This window comes from Pleurodeles waltl, chromosome 3_1 (genome assembly GCF_031143425.1).
Source record: "Pleurodeles waltl isolate 20211129_DDA chromosome 3_1, aPleWal1.hap1.20221129, whole genome shotgun sequence".
Classification (NCBI taxonomy): domain Eukaryota; kingdom Metazoa; phylum Chordata; class Amphibia; order Caudata; family Salamandridae; genus Pleurodeles; species Pleurodeles waltl.
This window is the reverse complement of record NC_090440.1, coordinates 1901217756-1901243079: the sequence shown is the minus strand read 5'-3', so window position 1 is coordinate 1901243079 and position 25324 is coordinate 1901217756. Positions and strand designations below refer to the sequence as shown.

Here is a 25324-nt window from a genome sequence, read left to right as displayed (position 1 = left end):
TTTAATGTTGCGTTCACCTCCTCTGGGGTCTGGTCCTAGGACTTCAATGACTTGCCACCGAATTTTGTTTGCTGAGTGTCCAATAGCTGTGTAATGTTCCACTGGGGGTGCCCCGGGTGTCTTACAGTTCATCCAATTCTTATGTTGTAAGATGTGAGTTTTCACCTTTTGAGAGGTTTGTCCCATGTAAATCATCTCACTGGGGCACCAAATGGCATACACAACATACTGGGAGTTGCAATTGGACAGTGATCCCAGAGTGTACGATACATAACCATGTAAAAAGCCCTTAGTTTTGTTGCACACAGGACATGCTGGACACTGGCCGCATTTGTAGTGACTCAGGACCGGTGGTAACCCCCATTGTGTGTGAGTAGTGGAGGGACCTACATTAGGTAGAGCCACTCTAATGAGTCTATCCCACAAGTTAGGACCTGTCTTGAAGGAACAAAGGGGTATGTCTCTATGCTCAGTTGTCAAAAATGTTGTGTTTCCCATGGTAATTCCAATAGGACCATTGAACAAGGCTACAGCCCAAACTATTGGACAGAATTAAACCAAATTTGGCAGACAGCTAGGTTTCGGTATGCAGATTATGCTTCCGCAGGGAGTGGGCGGGTCAAAAAAAAAATGTCCAGCCGCTTTTGCGTAATTTCTTAACGCCTGGTCAGGGCAGGCGTTAAGGGACCTGTGGGCTCGGAAGGAGCCCAGAGGCGCCCTCCCATGCCCCCAGGGACACCCCCTGCCACCCTTGCCCACCCCAGGAGGACGCCCAAGTATGGAGGGACCCATCCCAGGGAACTTAAGGTAAGTTCAGATAAGATTTTTTTATTTTATTTTATTGTGGCATAGGGGGGCCTGATTTGTGCCCCCCTACATGCCACTATGCCACTATGCCCAATGACCATGCCCAGGGGACAGAAGTCCCCTGGGCATGGCCATTGGGCAAGGGGGCATGACTCCTGTCTTTGCTAAGACAGGAGTCATGTCAATGGAGGGTGGGAGTAAAAAAAAATGGCGCAACTAGGGTTGAGGCAGATTTTTTGCCTCAGACCGACTTGCCCCATTTTTTGACACCCAAGCTCCATTTTCCCCTACGCCGGCGCTGCCTGGTGTGGGTCATTTTTTTTGACGCACACCAGTCAGCTCTGCCGGCTAACGTCATTCCATAAATAAGGCGCCCGCATGGCGCTTTGGAATGGCGTTAGCCGGCGTTAACATTTTTGACGCACAACTGCGTTGGCGCAGTTGTGCGTCAAAAAGTATAAATATGGCCCAATTGTATTTTGTAAGTTTGCGCCGCTTTTGCGTCAAAAAGTGGCGCAAATGCGGCGCTAAAAAAGTATAAATATGGGCCTGAGTGTGGTACGATCTCTGTGGTGGGGCGCGCATGTGGTCTTAAGTAGGCACAGTGAACTGTTGCCATCATTATGTGGTGCTCACAACCGAAAACCACTCCACATCAGAATCACAGGACTCTACATATTTAAAGTTGTTGTTTATGTAATTTGCTAATAGGTCATGATGGATGTGTTTCTATGGTTATCCTTTAGAACAATAGCGATGAGTCACGTGCGCTAAATAAAACTACGGTACGTTACATTTATAAAAGAATTCATGACGCAAAATTAACAGTGAAGCGCGCACTTCTAGCAGTGCAAGTCTTGCTGTGACGATTTCCATCTAGACTGAGCCCTTAGAAACCCCTGTGAGTGGCGCGCCTTACAAAATACATTTAGGCAAGCACCTTTAATGCAAAAGTACGTATGATTGGCACGTGCCCCTGTGACGACACGTGAATCGATATGCCTACACAAACATGTCAGCGTGATTTGGTCCACTAACTGTAAACACTCGCTCGCGCCCGTGGTGTGCTCTCTGACTCTGGGGTTGTCTCTGAGGTGTGTTAAAGTCTTTATCTCAGACTGTAAGTGTTTACATGGTGGCTGTGATAGATCTGCAAGCATGTGTAGTGTACACTTCTCCCGTTGCTTGTGTGTTAGAGTGTATTTGTGTGTTCTTGTGCCTGTGTGATCCCGAAGCAGCACCAGGGTCTTTCTTTTGACGTTCGTCTGCGGGTCCCTGGAAGGCTAGCCGGAACCCGAAATGCTTCCATTTTCTTACGATAATGGCATTACTCCTAGTCCTACTCCCTCGCCTTCCTTTTAACCAATGAGGCCTCCTGCCTCCCCCCTAGACCCTCCCTTCCCCTTTCAATCCCCCCCCCCCACCCTTATCCCCTCCTGTACAAAAACCAAGCCCAAGCCGCAACTCGGACAGTCCGTACCGGGAAGGTGGGAGGGAACGGAAAAGGAAGGCGAGGGAGTAGGACTAGGAGTAATGCCATTATCGTAAGAAAATGGAAGCATTACCTCCCGTCCCTCCCTCGCCTTCCTTTTAACCAATGAGACATAGCAAGAAAAACACACAGGAGACGGACATCGAGTTGCAAGACCCTTAGTTAATATCCTGCACCAAGAACATCCCAAACATTATCTCATAGAGGATAAGACCCGGTGACCAAACACCGACTCCAAACCATCCAAGTCCGACAGCCTATAATGACGCACAAACGCCGAAGGAGAAGCCCAAGCGGCGGCCCTGCAAATCTCCACCACTGAAGTCCCCTGAAGCTCTGCCACCATCGCCGCCATGCCTCTGGAAGACCTCCCCTGAATCCCTAGAGGAGGAACCACCTCTTTCAAGGAATAGGCCAACAGAATCAAAGATCGAACCCACCGACTCAAGGAAGCCGTGGAAGGTTTCTCACCTTAGCGCGCCGGACCAAAAGTAACAAACAGTGAATCCCCTGTACGAAAAGGAGCCACCGCCCGCAGATACTCCAACAAAACCCTACGTACATCCAACGAATGCAAACGGACCTCCTCCCCTGATGAGGGATCCGGACAAATTGAAGGAAGGATGACCGCCTGCCTGGAATGGAACGAAGAATTGACTTTTGGAATAAAGGAAGGCACCGGAACCAGAACCACCCTATCGGGAAAAATCTTACAAAAAAGGAAAGGAACATGCCAATGCCCCCAATTCCCCCAACCGACGAGCCGAAGTAATGGCGACCAAAAAGAACGTCTTCAAAGATAGACGTCGCAAATCACAGTCCCCCAATGGGTCAAAAGGGGCCCCCGTCAACACATCCAAAACCAAGGACAGATCCCATGAGGGAAAAGAACGTACCGGGCGAGGAAATAAATTAATAAGCCCCTGAAAAAATCCAGGCATCAATCGCCCTTCAACTTGAAGATTACGCCATGGTCCCTAAATGCCTGAATAGCCGCCCACTGTACCCGAAGAGAAGCCACTGACAACCCTAAACGAGCACCGTCCTGCAGGAACTGCATCACCTCAAAGAGAGAAGCGCAGGAAGGATCCAACTCACGACTTAAGCACCAAGACGAAAACACCTTCCACTGTCTACCATAAGAAAGCAAAGTTGAACGTCTCCATGAAGCCAGCAAGGTAGAACTCAAAGCCACTGGCACCTAACAGAAACGCCCTGAATAGTTGAAACGGAGGGAATGCATATAAAAGGCCCTGCGGCCAAGGACATGACATCCCATCCACCTCCCATGCTTGGGGACACCGAAACCGGGAGCAGAAGCACTCCACTATCGCATTCTCTACTGACGCAAACACATCCAGCACTGGAAGACCCCAAAGCCGAACCAGATGCCGAAACAGAGACCTCCGGAGAGAGAAAAGTTGAGAGGAAGGAATCACGCTGCTCAGTAGATCCGCCCGAACATTTACCACTCTCGCCGAATGACATAAGCCTCAGCCACTAAGTCGTCTGTGCGAACCAGAACCGCCAACCCCCTCAGGGAATCCTGGAAATGGACCAGAGCCAGGAATATAGCCCGCAATTCTCGCCAATTAGATGACCGACTCGCCTCCCGAGGGGACCAAAACCCCCGAATCTGAGCTGACCCCATCCATGCCCCCCAACCGGAGAGGCTGGCATCCGTCGTCACCACCACGGGTCTCAGAGGTGACAAAGACACCCCTACCCTCAGGTGGTCTGCATCCAACCACCATTGCAACTCTCTGTGAATCAATCCGGACCCTGGAACCCCGTCCTTCAGAGAACCGGACCCTGGATCCCACCTACTCAAGAACCACGTCATCAAGCACAGGGGATGGAAACGTGCCCAAGAACCCAAAATATCACTGACGCCAAATGTGCAGTCGCAACCATAGAAGAGCTCGGGGAGCAGACAGTAACCATACCTTCTTTACCAAAGCCTGGAGAGCATCCAACCTTTTTTCAGACACAGTCACCAACCCTAGAATAGGCTGAAACCGAGCCCCTAGAAAAACCAGATCCTGGGACGGCACAAAGTCCGATTACACCCAATTGATCAAAAACCCGTGTTATTGCAGGACCCCCAGAACTTGGGCCACCTGCCTCTGCAAAAGGTCTCGTGAATGGGCATGAATCAAAATGTCGACTAGAAAAGGGTGCAGAAACACCCCTTCTGAATGAAGCAAAGCCACTAGAGGAGCCAGCATATTCGTGAAAATTCGGGGAGAAGATTTCAGACCGAAAGGCAGAACGCAAAACTGGAAACGATCCTGCCCCACAGCAAACCTCAGGAACTTTTGAGAGGACCATGCCCCCGGTACGTGTGGGTAAGCATCCGGCAGATCCAGTGACACCAGAAAATCCCCATGCCTGACCAATGGAAAAATAGTCCGAATGGACAGCATGCGGAAATGCCCTGTCCTGATCCAGGTATTCACCTCCTTCAGATTGAGCACCGGTTGAAAATCCCCCTGAAACTTTCCGCACAAGAAACAAGACCGCATAAGTGCCCTGACCTCGGTCGTCTAGCGGAACATGGGAAATGGCCCCCATGACCAGTAAGTCCCGCACTCCGTCCAATAATGCTCCACTCCAAGACCCCTCTGAAGGCAGAGGTGTGGGATGCACCCCGGAATCTGGAGGAACCGCCACAAAATCTATGACATAACCATTGGTCATCATGTCTAGTGCCCAATGATCGGTTACACTGTCCTCCCAAGCTGAAAGAAAGTGACACAGTCATCCCCCAACCGGCCCTCTGCCAGGCCCACAGCGAATGCCAGGACCCCTTCTTGAAACCACCCCGGGTCTCAGGAGTAGACTTCTTAGGTGAAAAACGCGGATGAAAACGCCGTCTCCTAAACGAAAAGGATTTAGCAACCCTAGTAGGAGAAGATCTGGAATGCTTCTTCCACCCTTTACCCGAAGAAGAAACCCCTTTATAAGGTAAGGCATGCTTCCGCTCCTTAAACGCCTTGGAAAGTATGGATGGTAATAGTTCTCCAAACAAGTTACAACCCTCAAACGGCAGTCTCAACAAGGCCGCCGTTTCCCCTGGATCAGCCTTCCATGAACGCAACCAGAGGGACCTACGAGCCCCAATCAAAGACCCAGATGCCAGAGCCGAAGTACGGACTATATCTGAAGACACATCCGCCAATAATCTGGCCAGCTGTTCCATACCAGCCAGGAGCTCCGAACACTCCGCCCCTTCCTGTACAGCCACCGCCAGTTTATCAAAGCCTTGAACCAATGATTGTGACGCATAAGCAGAATAAATCCCTGCCTCAGCGCCAGATTCTCCGCCGCAAAAGCCCTCTTAAGACCTGAATCCACTTTACGGTCTGTGGCATACGTAGGCACACAATCCTCCGGATTGACTGCCGTTTTGCCAATTAGAGTAGCCAGAATAGAGTCCAGGCGTATTGAAGGAGGAAAAACCCCCTCACCCTCAAGTAAGTAAAGTTACTGAAGGAATCGTGGAACCTGAGCCTTCTCCACATCCTTCCACTCACGAAACACCATATCCTTCACAGGTCCCTGGAAAGGCATGGCAAACATAAAAGGCGTCTGATATTTGAGGAAATAAATGAGACTCTGAGTTTGTAGGTTGAAACACAGGGAAACCTAAACTGTCCCGAACATGTGTCATCACTTCCCACATTACCTCTTCTGGAAACCTATTTCCCCCCAGATGACGTTGATGGGGCCTCATCCTCACTCTCCGATGAGGATTTCCTTGCCGCTACCGATGAGTGCGCACGCTTAGACTGATCAGTCCTGGCCACGCCAGCTTGCAGTGCCCTGGTGACAGCCATTTCACCCATATCCTGCACTTCCTCACTAGACATGAGGGGAGTACCCCTGCCAGGTACCTGTGGGTTCTCAGGAAGAGCAATGCTACCCTCCCCTCCCATCTCCGAGGAGGAAGAAGAGACAACCACGTCCCTTTGCTGGAGCTTTAGGCATGGTAACCAAAATAACACTGCCTTTCATTCCAAAACACTACCCTACATATAGGACCCTGGTCCTCCCTAACAGGGCTCCACCAAACCCTAAAAAGGTCACAATCCTTGTAAAAATCCAAAAAACCACGGGCAGAACGCCCGTCCTACCTGACCAGCATCCAAAAATTGAAGTTCCTCGGTCCTCGCGGCTCCGCGGCGCGGAAACCCGGAAACTAACGCCCCAGCCACAGAGGGCCGGCTGACCCCGTCAGCCGGCCCCCAGTACACGCCTCTCGAGCAGCCATGCCGTTCGCTCAAGACGTGACCCAGCCGTAGCACTCCTCGCGGAGCACCGCGTCCCGAGGAGTGCCTCCATCGACGACCTCCAGGCCCCGCCGTGCAGGTAAGAAAGGGAAAGAAAACCGTCTAGCGTGGGCTAGACAAAAGAACAGGAGGGGATAAGGGTGGGGGGGGGGGGTTTGAAAGGGGAAGGGAGGGTCTAGGGGGGAGGCAGGAGGCCTCATTGGTTAAAAGGAAGGCGAGGGAGGGACGGGAGGTAATGCACTTAATACTTTTAGGCAGAGCTCCGCATGCCTCTCTGTAAGATATCTTCCTGGTGATGCATGTGCACTTGTGCAGTGAAAGAGGTGTTACAGACGTGACTTCGGGGAGCTTGTGATATAGCAAGGCCAGGTCAGGGAGATGTCTGTATATAACACAATGAGAGAGATATTACATGAGGCATGTGAGAAACTCTGGAAATAACGTAACGTTCGTTTTCACCACTTACAAGCTCCAAAGCGCAGTGGTGACAGAACTCCTTGGTCAGTAGTTTGGTAAAGTGTTGTTGGGGTTCCTTTATCGGTGTGTGGCCCTCGCTTATGAATAATCAAGGCACTTCTTTGATGTGATGTGCTTTGACTGTTCTTCTCGCACCATGATTAACTTATGACAGGCTACCATTGTCTCTCTCTCTCTCTCTCTAAGGCTGAGCTGCCCTTAAAAAAATACACTTTCTCAATTCCCTTATTAACCCTTTTGTGTCCTTAAATTTACTTAACAATGTACCATTTTCCCACTCTTTTTTCAAAATTTACACTAGGGAGAACCCCCTGGCCCCCTCTTTTGACAGCCGGGCCTGCTCAGTCGCGACAGGTCCCTCGTCCCAAACTTTTACACCCTACCACTTTCAAATGTCACCAGCCGCCACTCCCACCACAGAATGCAGCATGCTGTTGGGAAAAGCCCCAGAGTGGCGGAAAGCATCACATGTGACATGGGTCCACTTGGCAGTGATGCAGTTATTCTTGACATTAATGTTTCCACCCTGGGATAATAATGGCTCTGATGAAAAGTACCAGTTCTTGGTATATTGTAAGCATCCTTTCAATTATTATGGCTAATCGCTGGTACAATGTGAGCATTACGGACATCTTGTGGGTATCTCTGGCATGTCATTAGAATGCCTGGCTTGTGATTCAGGGCCTTTTGAGGGAGATTGTGTCCATGTTTAGCTCTATCATTCCTGACTGTGGATCAAATGTGTGCATTTACTAAATATGAAAAGCTAGCATTTCAGTATTTTCAGAAAATCATAGATTTCTCCAAAGCCGCGCAGAAGGGGGGCTGGCTGCCCTGAAGAAAAATCACAGTAACTGAGTTATGGTTTTGACTCAAATGTGCAAAACCATGAGAATTCACCAGTTGTGGTATCCAAAGTACAAAACACACACAATACCTGATATCATCCACCATGCATGGAACAACTATATAGGAAGTGCACCATAAAAATAGGTAGTCTAGCAAGATTTCAACACGGAGGACAGCTTTGGTGATAGTGTGCGTTTTGGGCATTGCATAACATACAGCCAGAGAATGTGCTGCAAAATTTTAATCTTTTGTCGCATGCTTTAGAAAATCTTGTCGCAAAATTTGATCCTCCATACCTCAAAATCCTTGTTGTGCTAATAATGGTAAAGCTCTGCAGAGTCTGTAGTTGGATGTTGTTATGAAATCCTTATTTCCCAGTGAATCGTGAACAGTTTTCCTAATTTCCCTGAGAAATATGGATGTTTATACCACTGCATTTTGTGCAATAGAGGCACCCAAGCATGACTGATTGAAATATATATATATAAATATATATACATATATATATATCTCCTACTGGCGTTTTGCCAGTAGGTAGTTATAGTTAGGACCTAGTTTCCATAGAAACAAGCATTTATTGACTTGGTTATATGTTTGCCGTCGTTTGATGAATCATCATGAAATTTTCCTAAAGAGGTGTCAAGTTGGATCTTGCTCTGCATTTAAAGTTTCAGGGTGATTCGGCAAGCGGGGGTCAAGACAAAGGGGGTCTTAAAAAAAGTGTATTTCCAATGTTAATTTCCATAGAGATTTTAGACACAACTGTAGCCCGAACCACTGGACGGAATTACACCAAATTTGGCAGAAATGTAGCTGTTTGTCCAGACAGGCGCCTTTTTTCTTATTTGGTGTAAATCCATTCTGCAGTTTTTGAGATATTTAAAGTAATCCAAACTTGTATATCTATGGTCGCAGCTAATTCCTGAATGCGAGTGCGAACAGGAATGCCATGAAGAAAGTGTCACCTACCATTTTATCTAACGGGACTCGTTACCTTGATCTAAAAATAACTTTAAAAAGTAGTATTAGGGGTCAGGGTGGACACACTGACAAATCTGCAAATTTTCCTGATATATATATATTTTTTAAACGGGCGGTCTCTTGCCCCTTCTTTTTTTATTTGGGTCCCGGGGGTATTGGGAACTTGTAATATATTTTTTGGGGGGGAGGGCATGGGGCCCGCCCCCCCCCCCCAGACGATTTTGGTCCCGGGGATCCCATCCCCCTCAGCCTGGCCATAATAGATTTTTTTTTTTTTTCTTTTTTGAGGGAGGCCCATGCTCTTGCTTGCTGGAAAAAGAGTGTTTGCTCTCACTTGGCTGGAGCTGTCAAAGCTCCCACTAAGTCGGAGCAAACAGCTATGTCCCGGGGTGGGCACGCTGGAACATAGCAGGAGCCGGCCATAGGGGGTGGTGGTCCCCAGAGACCAATATTGTCACCTTGAGGGGGGCTGTGTGGCCCCCCTTCAACACTAGAAATTTGGCCTGGGGCTGTGGTGGTCCCCAGGGCTTAGGGTCCACAACGGACCCTCTTCCTTATCTTTTTTCAGTCCCAGGGAGGTGGCGGTCCCCAGGGCTGCGGGGGGGGGGTGGGTGGCCTCCACTAATTTAAATAAATAGCCCACTCCCCCAAACTGAACCTTCAACCAATGAAGTAGCACTTACTAACTAACTCATAAAAAGTGCTCCAGTTGGATAGACATTTTGTGCAAAACTGTGGACTGTTGTTGGATAAACGAGCAGGTGAGCTTCTGTTCTGGCCATGATGCTAATTTCACAGAAATTAAACCTCAACAAGAAGCACTTACAAATATATAGTACCAGGTGCCCCAGCTGAAGCTCCATTCTGGAAAGGACAAATTATCCTAAATCCTGGACTTGGCAAAGACAAAGCAAGTGTGTTTACTCCATGATTCCATAATGAAAAATACTCTAGAATACTTTGTGGATGTGAATGCATCTTTCATCTATTGGAGCGCAATCAGACACTCTCACGTCCACTCTCATACCCACATAGACCCTCTCACCCATTCTCACACCCAGATACACACTCTCACAGCCACTGTCACACCCAGAGACATCCTCCTACACCTATCACACCCAGAGAGACAGGCCCTGCGGCCACCTTCCACTGTGCATGGGCAAACGCTGTGCGCAGCATCTGGTTGGGTGGTTAGGGGGGTTTTCTGCCAGAACTGGCCACAGGCGGCAGTGGCTGGATTAATGTATAATAATGAAAATTGCTTTACATTGAAAAAAAACAAGTGTTACAGGGACTTTATAGTTAGGAAATTTAATTAACAAATCCTTTAAAATTCACTTAAAAAACCAAAGGTTATAGGGACGTTATAGTTAGTTTCTGAATTTACTTGCCCATAACCAGAGAAATTCAGCAGTTATAGTTTGAGTTATTTCAAGTAACCATAACTCACGCCATAAGGTAACTATAACTCAAGCCCCCGCCATGCACAATTTTTATTTCAATATTTTGACTGCTAACGTTTCATTGATATTTTTTTAGACGCTATAAAAGTTGTCATGAGTGCTGTAATATCTGTGGTAATTTGCAGTGCATGGCGAGGGAGCAAGGTATAGTTTCCTTAGGGTGCGATTACAGTTACTGGAAATACCTCTAACTATAACGTCCCTGTAACCTTTGGTTCTTTAAGTTTAGATACATCCCAGTGGAGGTCACCACTTATGGTTAGGTCTGCTTTTCCATAGGAAATGCCTTTTTTCATTTGCTAATAACTTTGATGCTGTTTAACTAGTCTTCACAAAACTTTACAAAAAGTGCTCTTTTTTGCCTATTTTCTTCAACAAACGTTTCAGGATGATTCGTCAAGTGGGGCACTGAAAAAAAGGAAAGTTCGCAAAATGCTAAATCCCTATGCATTTTCCCTAGATGTTTTTGGAAAGTGAAATCGAAAAAACATCTGGATGAAATCACACCATATTTTGCCGGATGCTAGATCTCAGGCCAGAAAGCCTGCTTTTTGCAATTTGCTGTAAATCCGTTGAGTATTTTTTGAGAAATTAAGATACATAAATATTTGTATATCTTGGCATTTAGATTTAACGGGCTCTTGGGTGTTTCTCAGAAGCTCAACTGAAAAAAATAGAATGTTCTGATTGGCTTAGGGGGCTTTTTTCCCTTGCGCCTCCTCGCTCCCTGCAAGCACTTTGATTGGCTGACTGCAACATGACAAAACATGTTGCAGCAACCATTACACGACTTGGAGACTTAGGGCCTGATTTAGAACTCAGTGGACGGGGTGCTCAGTGATGGATATCGCATCTGCCGAAATCTAAATCCCATTATAATCCATGGGATTTAGATTTTGGCAGACTGGATATCCGTCACCGCTGTGACGGAGTAACCTGTCCGTCGACTTCTAAATCAGGCCCCTAATCCCCTGTCCTGAGATTGTTTTTAAAAAAAGATATGGGGGGCAGGTTAGTGATACACTGCCCCCCTAGTCCTTGTTGGGAGAGGAGGGGCCGAGGAACCTCCTGGGGCCAAATTTCTTATTGCTGTGATCCTACTTTTTTAGGGTCGAGCCTGCGTTGCATGCGCTTGCGCATGCGTATAGCAGCAAGACTCTTTTGCATTTAGAAAAGGGCTCGGAGCCCTGTCAACTTCACGTCAGTGTTTTTTATTGGTTTGTGGGCTTCCCTAATAAAATCTGCTTGCTTCCATTAGTGGAAGGCACGCATATGTCATGCCTTTTCCGGTGGCTAGCCCTCCTCGAGCGCAGCGACCAAGTACAGAAAACATGCGAGGCTCGCTGTTTTCCATCGGGCTCGTGGACTTTTTTTTCTCTAATTTACATGCCCGATCTCGCTTGGCAGAAGTCGAGCGCTTTACATACTTGATTTCACTTTTTCGGGTTATGTACATAAATGCACTTTTGCCCGATAGGTGAAAAGTCGGGTTAGGAGTTTACAACGCAATCAGCTCTAACATGAGAAAACGCGAGACCCGTTGCATTGTAAATGCTTGTTTTATCATTATGACCTCCCCAAGGTGGGCCAAGGGGTCATTTTTTAAAAATATTTGGGGAGGGGCTTTGGTGGGTCCCCCCCTCTCCGAGCCACTGTTGTGCTCTGGGACCATAAACTTATAGGCCAAGTACAAATTAAAGGTGAGGGGTGCATGTGGGGGAGCTGGCTGGGGTAGCAGGGACCCTGTGGATCCCTCTGTGGCCCCAATAGACTGCAATTTTAGGTGCCTGTGGTGGGCACAGATCTACTAAAAAGAGTAGCCAGCCACCACAAGAGGAGTTGGCTGTGGCAACAGCGGCCCTGGCTCACCCCATGGCCCCAACAGACTTCCATTGTAGGTGCTCTGGATGAGCACCGGGGCACCCACATACAAAAAAGAGTGGCTGGGTCCCATAAGTGGAGCCCGCTGTGGCCACGGGGGCCCTTGGGTTCCCCGTGCCCACTGACTCCCACTGTATGAGTGCCCCAGCCGGGTGCACCAGGGCGCCCACTTAATAAATAGTTTGCAGGGTCCTGCTGGCACCCACCATGTGTGCTGACTGGGGAGCCAGCTGGGGCTGCAGGGGTCTTGGGTTTCTCCCCTATACCCTCCATGGCCCCAAATAAAATTAACTGTGTGGGTGTCGCAGGTGAGCACCAGGACACCTACAACATTATTATTTTTTATATAAAAAGTGAATAATAAATAAACAGCACGAGCACTATTTTACAGAAGGGCAGGGCATTGCAAGGCAAAGATTTGTGTTCCCATTGTGTTACTTCAGTTAAAAGGGCAACTCCAAACAGTATAAAGACTTTCTAATGTCGATGAGCTATTTTTTTGTGTGTACACACCTGCTTCACTAAAATGTTGTGTTTCTCACAAGGCCTATGTACATAGATGGCTCCGGTGAAATTCCTCATCAGTGTGTCACACTGCTTATGAGGGTAAAGTTGTGTTCAGGACTGTGACCCTGGTTACAAGGTTGATGGAGTGGTATCATCAGGTGGGATACTGTTCACATGAGGCATATTGTTACCAGATCAAGAATTACCAGTTTCAGTAACACCAGTCCCAGTTTTACCGAGTGTGTTCCCGTACTTAGTAAAACTGATGGACCTCTGGACAGAGGCTGTGGACACACGCATATACCAGCCTCTGGCTGGCTCCCCCCTAGAGACCAAAAAAGTATGCAAAGCACAGGAGTGTGTCCAACCTAGCTGCCACCACCAGCCGCCCTCCCCCGACCCAGTGTGACCCCCGCATTAATTTCAAATCCCATTCATTGCATACTCAGAACAGGTGATAAACGGGGATGTTAAACTCCCCTGGAATATATGTGGATTTTGACTCTGTAATTCTGGGCCGGAATTCAACATTCTGGTGGATGTAAAGCACATTGCAAAATTTAGGTGCAAAAATACCGAGTTTTGATGAGTTGTATTGATTTTTTGTGAATAACACTGCTGCATGCTTTTTTGAATGTTATTTAAAATGCAAGAGTTTTCAATGCAAGGGGAACTGTAAATCAAAACAAAACACAGTATTGGATCCTTGGGCTCTGCTAGTGACCATTCTAGGGGTGACAGTGCAGCTGTCTGCCAATCGATTGTTACCATTTCTTTAAAAAACAGAAATGAAGTGGCCACTGGCTGCGTATAGTTTTTCTTATTCCCTGCTTTATGTTATTGGCTGAATTTGATATATTGTGAAGGATATTGAATGCTTGCATGAGGCATTATGTTTCATCCCAAAAGTGTTCTTCATCACCACACATTAAGGGCCAGATGTAGCAAAGGGTTTTACCCATTTTGTGTCTATGGGAAAATGTGTTCGTACATATGGCCCTAAATTCCTTGTGCATTGCACCCAGAAAGCAACTCCCTTTTTCTGTTGTTTTTTCATTGCGGCAGGTTTTTTAAATATTTCAGGTAAGACTCACAACTAGACCTACTGGCTTTGCCAGTGATTCTTGGAACTGCCTTTGCGTGTCGCAGTGACGCTTCTTTAGCCTGCCTTAATATTTTACTCGGACATGTGTTTCTCAGCAGGCGCCGTCAGAGCCTCCCGATGAAGGCGGCGTGATGGGCGCAGAAGATCCCAGCGTGACAGCCGCGGGTCTGGTACGTTAGCAATGAGGACTGAATGTTGTTACCCTGCGGCCTTCATCTCTGCCTCTTGGCAACTCGTCATTTTCATTACTGTGAATAAAGCGTTGTTGGCACTGAAATGTGCCATTTATCTGTTTGCTAAACAAGCACTAAATGGTCTGAAGTGACATTAACCGCAAATAATAAAAACAAACAAAAAATACTCTGCACGTGCTCCATCTTGGTGGTACATTTCTGGTAACCTGCAGCACAATATTCTTTTTTAAACAGGGAAATGCAGAAAGGCCGGAGGGAGGAAACGTCCAGGACTCCGAGCAGTACATAGTTGGTAACGTTAGCTTCTTAATTCAGTTGTGTTTTGTGTTTGATGTTTGGCTGCTTTGGGGATCGAGGGGTGGGGGTGGGGGGGGGGGGGGGGGGGTCCAAGGGTTGCAGCTACTACCCCCGGCTTTCATTGTGTTGTTCCTCGCACTGCACGTGCTACCCCTGGTCTCGGGGATTCACCAAGACCATCCGTAATTTAAAGAAAACAAGTAAGTGTGGTGAAGTTGCTCCTAGTTCTGCCGAATACCAAGGAGCCTACTCTTGAACCCCACGCTCGCCCCCCAGGCCTCCCTTCTTCGTGTCGCCTAGCTTTCATATTTCTTTAGCTCACTCTTGTAGGTTTTTTATCTTTGCATTCTTCTTTTGTCATTTATTTTTCTATCTCTTTCTTTCTCCGCTCTTCTCACTCTTGCTCCGGGCCAAAGTCTGATGATAACAATGAAGTCCAAGTCCCCAAAATGAGTGCTGGTGCCACTACCAGAAAACACCGGCACAAAGTAAGCATCAATTAAGTCTGGCAGTCAGTAGAGCAGAGATATCCTTGTTTGTTTCTATCCATTCCCTGACCCAGCAGCACCTAACAGGAGGCTTTTCAGGGCTAAAGGTAGGGAAATGGGTCAACACTGGTGTGTAATCAGGCCGTCAGTGGTGGGTAATTTCGCTTCAACGAGCCGTGACGTTTTTCTGAATTGGCGCCCATGCGGTTTAGCTCCACATAATGACGGGCCAGCAAAAGTGGTTTAGTTACAGACAGCACACCAACCCACAAAACTCCCTGGGACAGCCACTTGTTCGTCTAGAGCTAATTTTTTAAAGAAACCTAGGGCCAGATGTAGGAAAGGTTTTTCACGTCGCAAACAGCGAATTTCGCTGTTTGCGACGTGCAAAACCCACATCGCGATGCCCAATTCCCGTTTTAAAACGGGACTGCGAGTCGCAATTAAGAACGGGTGTTCCCTTTCCTAATTGCGAGTCGCAGCGCGATGCTGCATTGCTTTGTGTCCGCCAAAGCGGTTGCAAAGCAATCACAGTTACCACCAGTGTCACACTGGTGGTAACCCATTTGCAAAAGGGAAGGGGTCCCCATGGGACCCCTTCCCCTTTATGAATGGCCTGGAAAAAAAATTCAGAGCAGGCAGTGGTCCTATGGACCACTGCCTGCTATGAAAAAATGAAACTGAAACGTTTCATTTTTTCATTTTGTAATGAATCTCGTTTTCCTTTAAGGAAAACGGGCTGCATTACAATAAATAAACTGCTTTATTTAAAAGCAGTCACAGACTTGGTGGTCTGCTGTCTCCAGCAGACCACCATCCCTGTGAGTGCTGCGAGTCGCAAGGGGGTTGCAAATTGCGACCCACCTCATTAATATTAATGAGGTGGGCCTTTGCGAGTCGCAGATGGTGTCAGGGACACCATCCTGCATCCTGAATTGCGACTCGCAAAATGCGAGTCGCAATTCAGGACATTTGTACATCTGGCCCCAAATCTCAGTTGCTTTGCGCACCTGACTGGGTGTTTTTGCACTACTGAGTGCAGCTTAGAGGCACAAAAATACAATCTGCCTTGGTATATTCCACATCTTGATTCACTAAATCAAGACTAACAACAATTCACAATCATAAATTGAAGCTTCCTCGATGGATTCTTCCACCATTCTAGGGTGTCAGGCCAAGGGGACATTTTAGCCTGGTACATTACACACACGAAAGCTGGTCCTTCTGAAGTCAACGGATGAAAACCCGGATGAAGTTTATTATTCAATATTTCAGTCTTAGTGCTATGTTTCTGCCTTTTGTGACACCCTGATCACATCTTTATTTATCCCAATAGGAATGGACACAGAAGAAACAGACCCCACCCCGCAGGAAGAGGCCCCGCCTGTTCCGGATGCTCTGCCTAGGCCTGGCAGCTCTACACAGCAGATGTTGATGGAGCCTCAGACAGAAGGCGCATCAGATGCAGTGAAGCAGCATGATGGAGAGTCTGCTCGAGGTGCGTGCATCTCAGTGACCCACATCCAGCATGGCAGCTGAGCTTCTGGTCTCAGCTGTGAGTGAAGGGCCAACTCTGCTGTTCTGCAGGCCGGCAGTTTGAATGGTTATTGGTGATTGCTGGTCAGCAGCAGGAAAACTCATTACCTGCTAGTCCGCCTTTCTCATCACAGTCCTTACATTGTGAAGTTTGCCTTGTTACATAAGATATACCGACCTTAGCCCTAAAATAAACTTAAAAACAAATGCTTACAACCCAGTCCCTAACAGTAGTCACAGCTGGTGCAGAGGCAAAGTGATGGGGCGGGGGAGGCACAAAACAGAAACAGAAAAAAAAACGTATCTGCCCATCGCTACATCGCGCATCGCCGCTGGTCAGGCACAGGCTCCCAGTCCACACCGCAGTCAATCCTAACTCTCTTCTCATGCTGCCAGCAGCATGAGAGCAGTGTCAGGATTGCCCTGGGTGCCCTCAATTTGTGCTCCCAGGCAGACTGGGAGCCTGTACCTGCTGTCTCCAACCCGGCAACGCAGCTCGGGTTGGAGAGAGCTCAGTATGCTTGTGGGTTTGGCCGTCCCGAGACAGCTGGCGAAACCCACATGCGCACTGAGGGGAGTGCACGCCACTCCACTCCCCTTCCCTGCCTCTCATTCCCCATGGCCCCACCCCCTTGAAAAATAAAACAATAATAAACATGGCTTATTATCATTTTATTTTTCAAGCTTTACAGCTGTTGCTGCTGGCAGAGTGGCGACGCTCCTCCGCCATAGTGGAGGAGCCAACGTTGTAACATCACTTCCGATGGGAGTCATAAAGAGGGCTTCAACCTACCTTTCTTCCCTTTTGTTTTTATCTCACAACACTGGATGCTTGCCTTCTGTTTAGAGTGTGAAGTAATATAAAGTGATGCCCAACCCTCCCCCGGCAGAATGTCAAGAGAGGCCCCTGAGTCTCCCATATCTCATAGATATTTATTGGCTTTGATCTGAAACATGGACCTCAGGAGGGTTGGGGCCCCCCTGCGCCACAAGGGCTGCAGAGGCCTGCATTATACCGCTGCATCTTTGTATGATTTTTTAAAATGTTATTTTCTCACCCTACACATTCTCTCTATACCAGTGGCTATGAGACCTAATTCAATTAGGATACTCCATTCTCTGATTTGGTAGTAAAATGTAGCTATAAATGGGGTGAGATGGAACAATCTTACCCCTGAATCCTGGTGCCACTGCTCCTGCTGCTCTATTTATAGATTCTGCCTTGCCCTCTACTGCCCTCCTGGTTGTGCCATAGCTAGCACTGGGGTTCCTGGTCAGTCAGAGTATTGAGTTTATTCTGTGGAGGTGTCCTGTAATGGAGATCCTCTCTACCTCACCCCACGCTTTTTGGTCTTCCTATCTCCTGTCGCTCCTGCCTTGCATTTGGGTGTTCTTCAGTCACTTGTTCACTCAGGCTCTGGGTCTGCTGGCGGCATAGTGAGGCTCTATTGGAGCGTGCATTTGTGGAGTGCACCTCGTGGGCAGTAGAGGGTGTGATCTGCTGGGCTGGAAAATTCACCTCTCTCTTCCCCATACACAGGTGTCCTGCTCCCCACTTGAATGTCTTCTGGACCCTGTTGTGGGCTTCTGGGGCTACGGTCCCAGGAGAATGACAGGACATTCAACCATTCAACTAGACCTGCCTAAACTGGTTGCCCCCGCGCTCTGTGTTGTATCAGACACCGTGCTCAGAACTGAGTTTTCATGTGGCAACCTAATGCATGCATGGTAGGTGGAGTTCCTCTTTTCACTTCCAGGGAGGAGGAGGAGCCTACATGAGGATCTGGGTATAAGTATTTGTTTTTAAAGGTAGATAAACCCTGTCTTTGTAATGAAGCAACTCTCATGCTGTAAGGACGGGGAAGACTAAGGCCAAGATTATCATTGAGGCGACAGGGCAGAGATTGATATCAGTGGTTGATTTGCTGTTTCTAGTACACCGATCTCAAGATGCAACCTATCATACACTAGTACTGTGACTAATTTATGAGGGAAAACTGTAACACGATAGCGCCTAGACACAGCTACGTCTGTGAACACGTTTTATATCCACAGATGCTTATTTACTCAGGATTAGGGCTTCAATTTTTTCCAAAGTATGAAGAGGTTTTTGTACAAATCAATGTATCCTTGCCTTAGACGAACTCACTGAACTTTTAGCTGAAATTATAGCATGTTCTGCAAATGTCAGGAGTAATCACTCTTGTATGTCCCCTACTTCATTAGATACGCTCCATTTGTTTTGACTTAATTATTGAGCGCATTTGAGTCTCAATGCTCTCAAATTGAGTCACTTAAAACCCACTGGAGTTCGAGTGATGCCAGATGCACAGCAAGGTTTAAGACCTTGCATGGGCGACCTGGCATCGCTGTTTAATGCAAGGAATTACAGCCTATTTCTAATGATCTTGTGCCTGATGGCGCCATGTTCTTTGTAAGTGAATGCAAAACACAGACGCCCCACTTTCTCACCATCTTCAAAGATGCCCAAATGCAATGTTAGTGCTATATAAATCCTATGCACTTAACCTAATACAACATAGCATCTCAATTATATGGCATCAGGGGTCACACGTTGTTTTTCAATGAAAAACATACAAGCAGCCTGGATTTTGATACCGTTTGACTGAACTAACAAAATTATTATGCTACAAGGTTGTCATGCATTCGATCACCATGTCATTTACACTATTTCTACACGTGATGCCATCGTTTTGAATCCGCATGTAAATACATGCCTTAACCTTCAGAAATGGCTAGCAGAATAGTTGGATGAAATAGACGGGTACCAGGAGCACCATGAGTGTGCTAAGGGGGGCACACATTGCTGGAAATGTAACATTTACTCCAGGAACTCACAAATTGGGGAAGGAGGTGGGAGTCCAATAAAAAATATGAAGATTTGTAGTACTTTTATTTTGAGACTTTACTAAAAAAAATGAACAACTTCTCTTTTAACTGAATTAGAGGATGAACGCTCAGGGTTACTAGTAATAATTTGGGATGCTTCTGACAGCTTTTGGTAGTCTGTTGAAGTGGACCTCCAGATGCCATTTATGTTTGACTATAGTTGCCCCTCCCTCATCCTCCAAAAGGGGTTGTCTCTTTGGTGTCGTGGCGGAGATAACCACCTCTTAAAAAGCTCAAAGAGCAAGGTGTTGTGAACGTGAGCAAGGCAGGGCTCCATGTACGACTATTCATTTCAGGAAAGCATTATACTATTGTGCCTTTCCATCACACTATATTGTGTTTAATATGTGAGACAGGGACATAGCACCTAGAAGCTGCACAAAGACCACCCACCTGAGTTACCTACGCATCGTTTCTGAATGCAGCGTGATTCATGGAATCAATATTACTATTAATATTAATACCTTTACAGATATGCCGCAGCAGAAAGAGGGGGAGCCAAAGTCTGTGAATGTTCTGCCGGCGAGACCTAAATCCACCCGGACAGTGAAAGAGACGTGAGTTTATCAACTAGAGAGTGTTGCTGCTCAGACTGAATCTGCTTGTGAAACTGCTAGATGTCATATAAACAATATCCTTAATAAGCCTCAGAAGGGATGATTGCTAACAGAGTCTTGAATGAATATATTTTAATGCGGTTTAAGAGCCACAAAAGCTGTTGTGTGAGTCATTTAATTTTATTGTGGAAAATGAAATCCTTTATACTACAGTATCCACCAGACAGAATTATGGAATATTTCATGGAGGATGTAGGAAACAGGAGGTTCATTTTAAGTCACATAAACCACCTGATTATGACAGGCTAATTAGATGTTGATCTTTTTTCAGTTTCTCTCTGTGCACAGTTTGTTGCCTCCTTTGGGCCTAGATGGCACCACCCACTCTGATGCTCGTGTCTCTCCAGCAACATCACCCATTCACAAACAGGTTGGGGTTCTTTTTCTCTTCAGTCCATATTTCCCCACCGATTTCACGTAGTGTCAAGAATTGGACGCTGACAAGGTCTGTAGAGATCCCTTCATGGTTGGCTGTGGAAAGGCAATTCCCCCAGTAGCCACCTTGCCACACTGCACTGATTTGTCACATAAAAGGTGTCCAGTGTCTCCTAAAGAGGGTACCACTTATGGAAAAAAACGCAAAGAGCAAAACCACCTTGGCAATCTTGTAGTTCTTAATTGACGATCAAGATGCAGAATTTAATAGCGAGACAGTAATCATTCCCTGGCATCAGGGAAGAGGAAAGAGCCAGGCAAAAGTATCCGGCAGGAGTTCCAGAAGGGGTTGGGGGACCCACTAATAAAATAAATAAGGCAAAATAAAGATAACGAACGAGGGTCCAAAGCCACTCATTTATTATTCACTGCTTCCAGGCTGGAGGGCACAGTAATGCCTTTCAATGGCACAATTTCATATATTATTCTCCTTTATAGTGCCCCTATCTGCCCAGGGGCACCACCATGATGTTACAAAAGTTCATGTGAAAGGCTGCAGTGAGTGCAGCATCCCCCCAGAAATACTTGAAAAATGGTCTTGCTTTTCATCTTGGGAACGCAAGGACCCCTTGTGGTTGCTTTTATGGCTGCATTTTGTGGCTTGAGGAAACATTGCAATGACAAAACCATATATATATTTGTGTGTGTGTGTGTGTGTGTATATATATATATATATATATATATATATATATATATATATATCTTCACAAGACTTTCCAGAAAAAAACAATCTTGCACCTCAGCGCTCCTTCCTGGAATGTTTCAGGGTGATCCATCAAGCAGAGCCTGAGAAAAAGGGGGCTCTCAAAATCTGTTTTCCCCATTCATGTTTCCATAGGAATTTTCAACACTGCTACAGACCAAATTACTGAATGGATTTAAACCACATTTGGTAGAAAGCTAGGTCTTAGTTAAGAAAGAGTAATGTTTGTGATTTGGTGCAAATTCATTCAGTAGTTTTTGAGCAATAAATGCTCAAAAACATTGTATATTTCACAACACGGAGGATCTGCAAGCAGACAGATCTCATGGTGAGATCTGATTGGTTGTCACCACATCAACAAGGAGACATCCTCCCCCAAGGAAACAGTCCCCGGAACCTCAAGGAGGCTTGAGGAGGGAAGCTGTCCCCACTGTCCTATAAAATATAATGCGCCTCCCCCAGGCACCTGACCCAAACCGGGGTTTTATTTGAAAGTACTGGCCAGTGCTTTTTCAAAGATTTAACCACCGATTTGTAGATCCTCCATGGACTTGTCGATCTACCATGAATTCGGGGTAACATTTAAATGTGGTGTCAGCCAATCAGATCTCTCATCTTGAGATCTCATCCTGAGAACTGTCAGCTCCATAGACCCTCTGCAGCGTGAAGGGGGTGAAGTAAGGAGTGGTGTATACATATATATATATATATATATATATATATGTACCTATACTTACCATACTTGATGAAGGTATGCTTGGAAAAGACTGCATGGTAAAGGATGCTTCCCTCAAGGTTGTCGTTCACAGGGCTGTTGTGATCATGGAGATACTGATGCCTACTGTAGAGTCTAAGGTGAATTTCAATGAGGATCTAACGGATGCTCTAATGGAAGTCTATGCTAATCCTTGCTCAGTATCAAACGTGAGCCATCCTATTGATTGCCACCACAGACAAGCCCCTGCAGTTTCAGCCTTCCTGGAGCAACACCTGACACCAGGGAGTCTGGTGATCAGGCATCCACAAGTACTTGAATCTCAATAGAGAGTCTAAACAAATTCATGGCCTTGATAAGAGGGTTTTCTTCTCTGCCAGTGTGATCCCTAGGTCCTTGAATACTGCCTACCTTTTTGACCATTACATACATGTCCTCTGGGACATGGCAGATGGGGTCTTGCCCTCCCTACTTTGGATTTTCATAATACACTTGAATAAACAGTGTATGATGGGTTGGTGAAAAGGCCACCAAATATATCTTGTGGACCAGTCTGGGAATCATAGTGTGTTGGCCATGCCAGGGGCACCAGTGTTATTATTCAATGCCTTGCCTTGTTGCATTCTACCAGATTTCCAAAGGCATTTCCAACATCCTTCATATGTGCAGGGTCTTTGGAGAGAATGTGGACTCAGTTCTGGTGCTCTTAAAGGATTGCTATGCCAGGGCCCACCTGCTTGACTTGCTTTCTCTTGCTCACCAGTTCCACCAGCAGCACAGAAAGTACAAGGACTATTGTCTGGCTTGGCTTACTGACAAAGCCATCCCTTCCACCCTCTCCAGCAGCCTACCCTTCCCTTTTAAAGGTCCACAGGAAGAAGTGGTGAGAGAGGCTTTGGCCACTAGTGGGTGCTTCAGTCTTCCTCCTCCCCTTTGCCTATTGCAGCTGCTACCAAGCCCCTTTAGATCTCCTTCCAATGGTCTTCTGAGGCTAGTACGAGTTTGTCTACCTGGCTGGCAGTGACTTCCTCAGACTAATGACATTTGCAGGTTATTCAATTTGGCTACATCCTCCCCTTTTTAGCAACACTTCCCCATGTTTCTCTAGGTTGTGGTAATGGGTTAGTGGACCATCTCACTATACTGGCCAAAGAGATCCAGATGCTACTCACAAAAATAGTTCCAGAGGTACAAAAGGGCATAGAGTGTTACTCACAATAAACTTTGGCGCCCAAAAAAGACAGGGACTGAGGCCAGTTGTAGGCCTCAGGTTTTGGAACACTTTCCTCAGCAAGGACAAGTTCAAGAAGTTGACATTGGCTTGTGTCATGTCTTCCCTGGAGCATGGAGAAAGGATGGTGTGGGGGTCAATCACAACACTGCCAATGCCCATCTTGCCCTTTGCCCTCACCTTGGACCATAGGGTGTTCACAAATGTGATGGCCATGGTTGAAGCTTGTTTTTGCAGATTGGGGAAACACATGTTCCCATACTGGGTGCTAAAGGAGGGCTCACCTCTGTCAGTAGTGGATAACCAGCAGACAATGGCTTTGTTGCTCTCCACCCGGGATTCGCCATCAACAAGCTAAATTCTCATCTTCACACATGGAAGGGATTTAATTTATCATGGCCATCCTGGACACAGTGCTTTGAAAGCTTTCTGCCTTTCAGTGAGACTCGGTCAGTCCTGATGTTTATGACTCATGCCTTGGTTCCGGCTGCAGATTGTTATGAGGCTTCCTGATCTCCTAACCTTGTGCATCCTGCTAGTGCTCTATGCCCTGTGGCACCTGTAGGTCTGTGTCTCAGATGAGGCAGCCTGAGACTTTCAGTGTGGGATAAGAGAAGCTAACCTGACTTGTGGCAGACTGTTTTATTCAGAACTAAAGGTGGTTAACAGACCGATCATCTCTGGGCTGATGGGGATCTGGGCAAAGTGGCAGTTGGTAAAGCAGGAACATCACATCAGCTTCCTGATGCTGTGTGCCATCCGGCTAGCCCTCAAGGCCTTCTTGTCTTCCATCAGGAGCAGGCCAGCTCAAGTTTCCTTCTAACAGGCAACACGGATGGGGCAGAAGTAGTTTGAGGCATCTTTGCCTAGTGGGTCATGCCTTAGGGAGTAATTTTTACTGTTGATGAGTACACACATTGTCACGCCTTTTGCTCCCAAGAACAACCTCCCCCCTCTTGGACATATTCTGCCTTCAGTGAGATTCCAGTCTCTATACATTTCTGCCTCTGCCACTGATTCCTTTTAAGAAGGTCAACAGGGACCTGTTTCAGCACATGCTGTAGCCCCTTTCTGAAAGGCTCTGACTCCAAACCGCTGAATCTAAGTATCTCTTCTTCCATCTGGATACCTCTTTGGAAGGATCTCCTGTCTGAGCAACAGGCTAAGGTTTACATCTGAACTTCCACGATTTACAACTTCACCCATGGAGATTGAGAGGACAAGCTAAGCAGACTTGATTGCCTTTGAAAGTAGTAGATGTTTGTTCTGAGAGCATGTCACTGTTCCACTAAGTCCATCCATTACAGCCGTTGGCCTTAGCTTGTGGCCTAATGTGAGGTCCCTCTTCAGGATAAGTTGCCTAATGTGCTTCTATATGTTTTGCTCCAGGCCTAGCAAATACCACTGTTAAAGTTACTTTTTGGCACTTTTGGCTTCTCTTTTACCAGACCAGCCTTTTTTTTCAAGTCACCTGTTGTGATGCATTTATTGAAAAGGGCTCACATACATGATTACTCCTGACCTTTTATTATGCCACAGTGAAACCTTAATTTGGTTCTTACCTTTTTGCTATGCATGCCTTTGGAGCTTAAGCACAGTTGTAGCTTTGGACTGTTGGTTCTTAAAAGCATCTACCTTGTTGCAGTCACTTTGTCAAGTCTCATCAGTGATCTAAAGGTTTTGTCTGTGCATCCACTGTACACTACGTTATTTTCAGATAATTTGGTGCTTAGGCTAGAGGCACAATATATTGAAAGATAGAGTATTCCTTCCCTGTTGGGGAATTAATTTCACGCCCGCTTTTTTCTCTTTGCCACATCCCTCTAAAGAGGAGGAAACTCAATCTTAAGTAGACAACCACATATTTTTTTATTTCGCCTGTGCAAAGAGAAGGGCAGCCCAGAAATAAACTTTGTCTATATGGATCATACTGTGTATCAAATTGTGCTATACCTTGGCAGGGAAAGAGCTGCCTGTGGGCTCAATGGCATATTCCACCAGGGAGAATGTCGTAACTATGGCCTTGGCTAAGGGCAGTCCCCTGTTGAACGTTTGTGAGGCTGTCACATGGGCCTCTGTCCTTAGCATCAGCAGACACTACTTTCTCGATTGTCTGGTCTGCAGAGAGGGGTATTTTAGCCATTTGATCCTGTAGGACTTTCTGGGGTGAAGTCCACTCCCCATACCAGTCCAACCATGGAGTGGTCTGGGGCTTTGGTATGGATTCAAATGGTGACAAGTCTGTGGTCAAAAGAATACGTTATATACCTCCATTGCTGCTCTTTCTAGTGGATACTCTATCAAACTGCAGATTCCTCACTCCCACCCTTCTCGTCACTCTGCA

General features: G+C 46.7%; 1 protein-coding gene across 2 annotated transcripts in view; it reads left to right on the top strand.

The window, feature by feature from the left end:
• KIAA2012 (KIAA2012 ortholog) overlaps positions 1 to 25324 on the top strand; it is a 324198-nt gene that overhangs the window by 217870 nt on the left and 81004 nt on the right. Inside the window, exons 17-20 of one of the 2 annotated variants that reach the window (XM_069226046.1) lie at positions 13950 to 14024; positions 14283 to 14340; positions 16170 to 16331; positions 19752 to 19836. In XM_069226046.1, the coding sequence (XP_069082147.1) occupies positions 13950 to 14024; positions 14283 to 14340; positions 16170 to 16331; positions 19752 to 19836 (380 nt within the window). The remainder of the gene's footprint in view (positions 1 to 13949; positions 14025 to 14282; positions 14341 to 16169; positions 16332 to 19751; positions 19837 to 25324) is intronic. The other variant, XM_069226047.1, reaches the window with a different exon arrangement.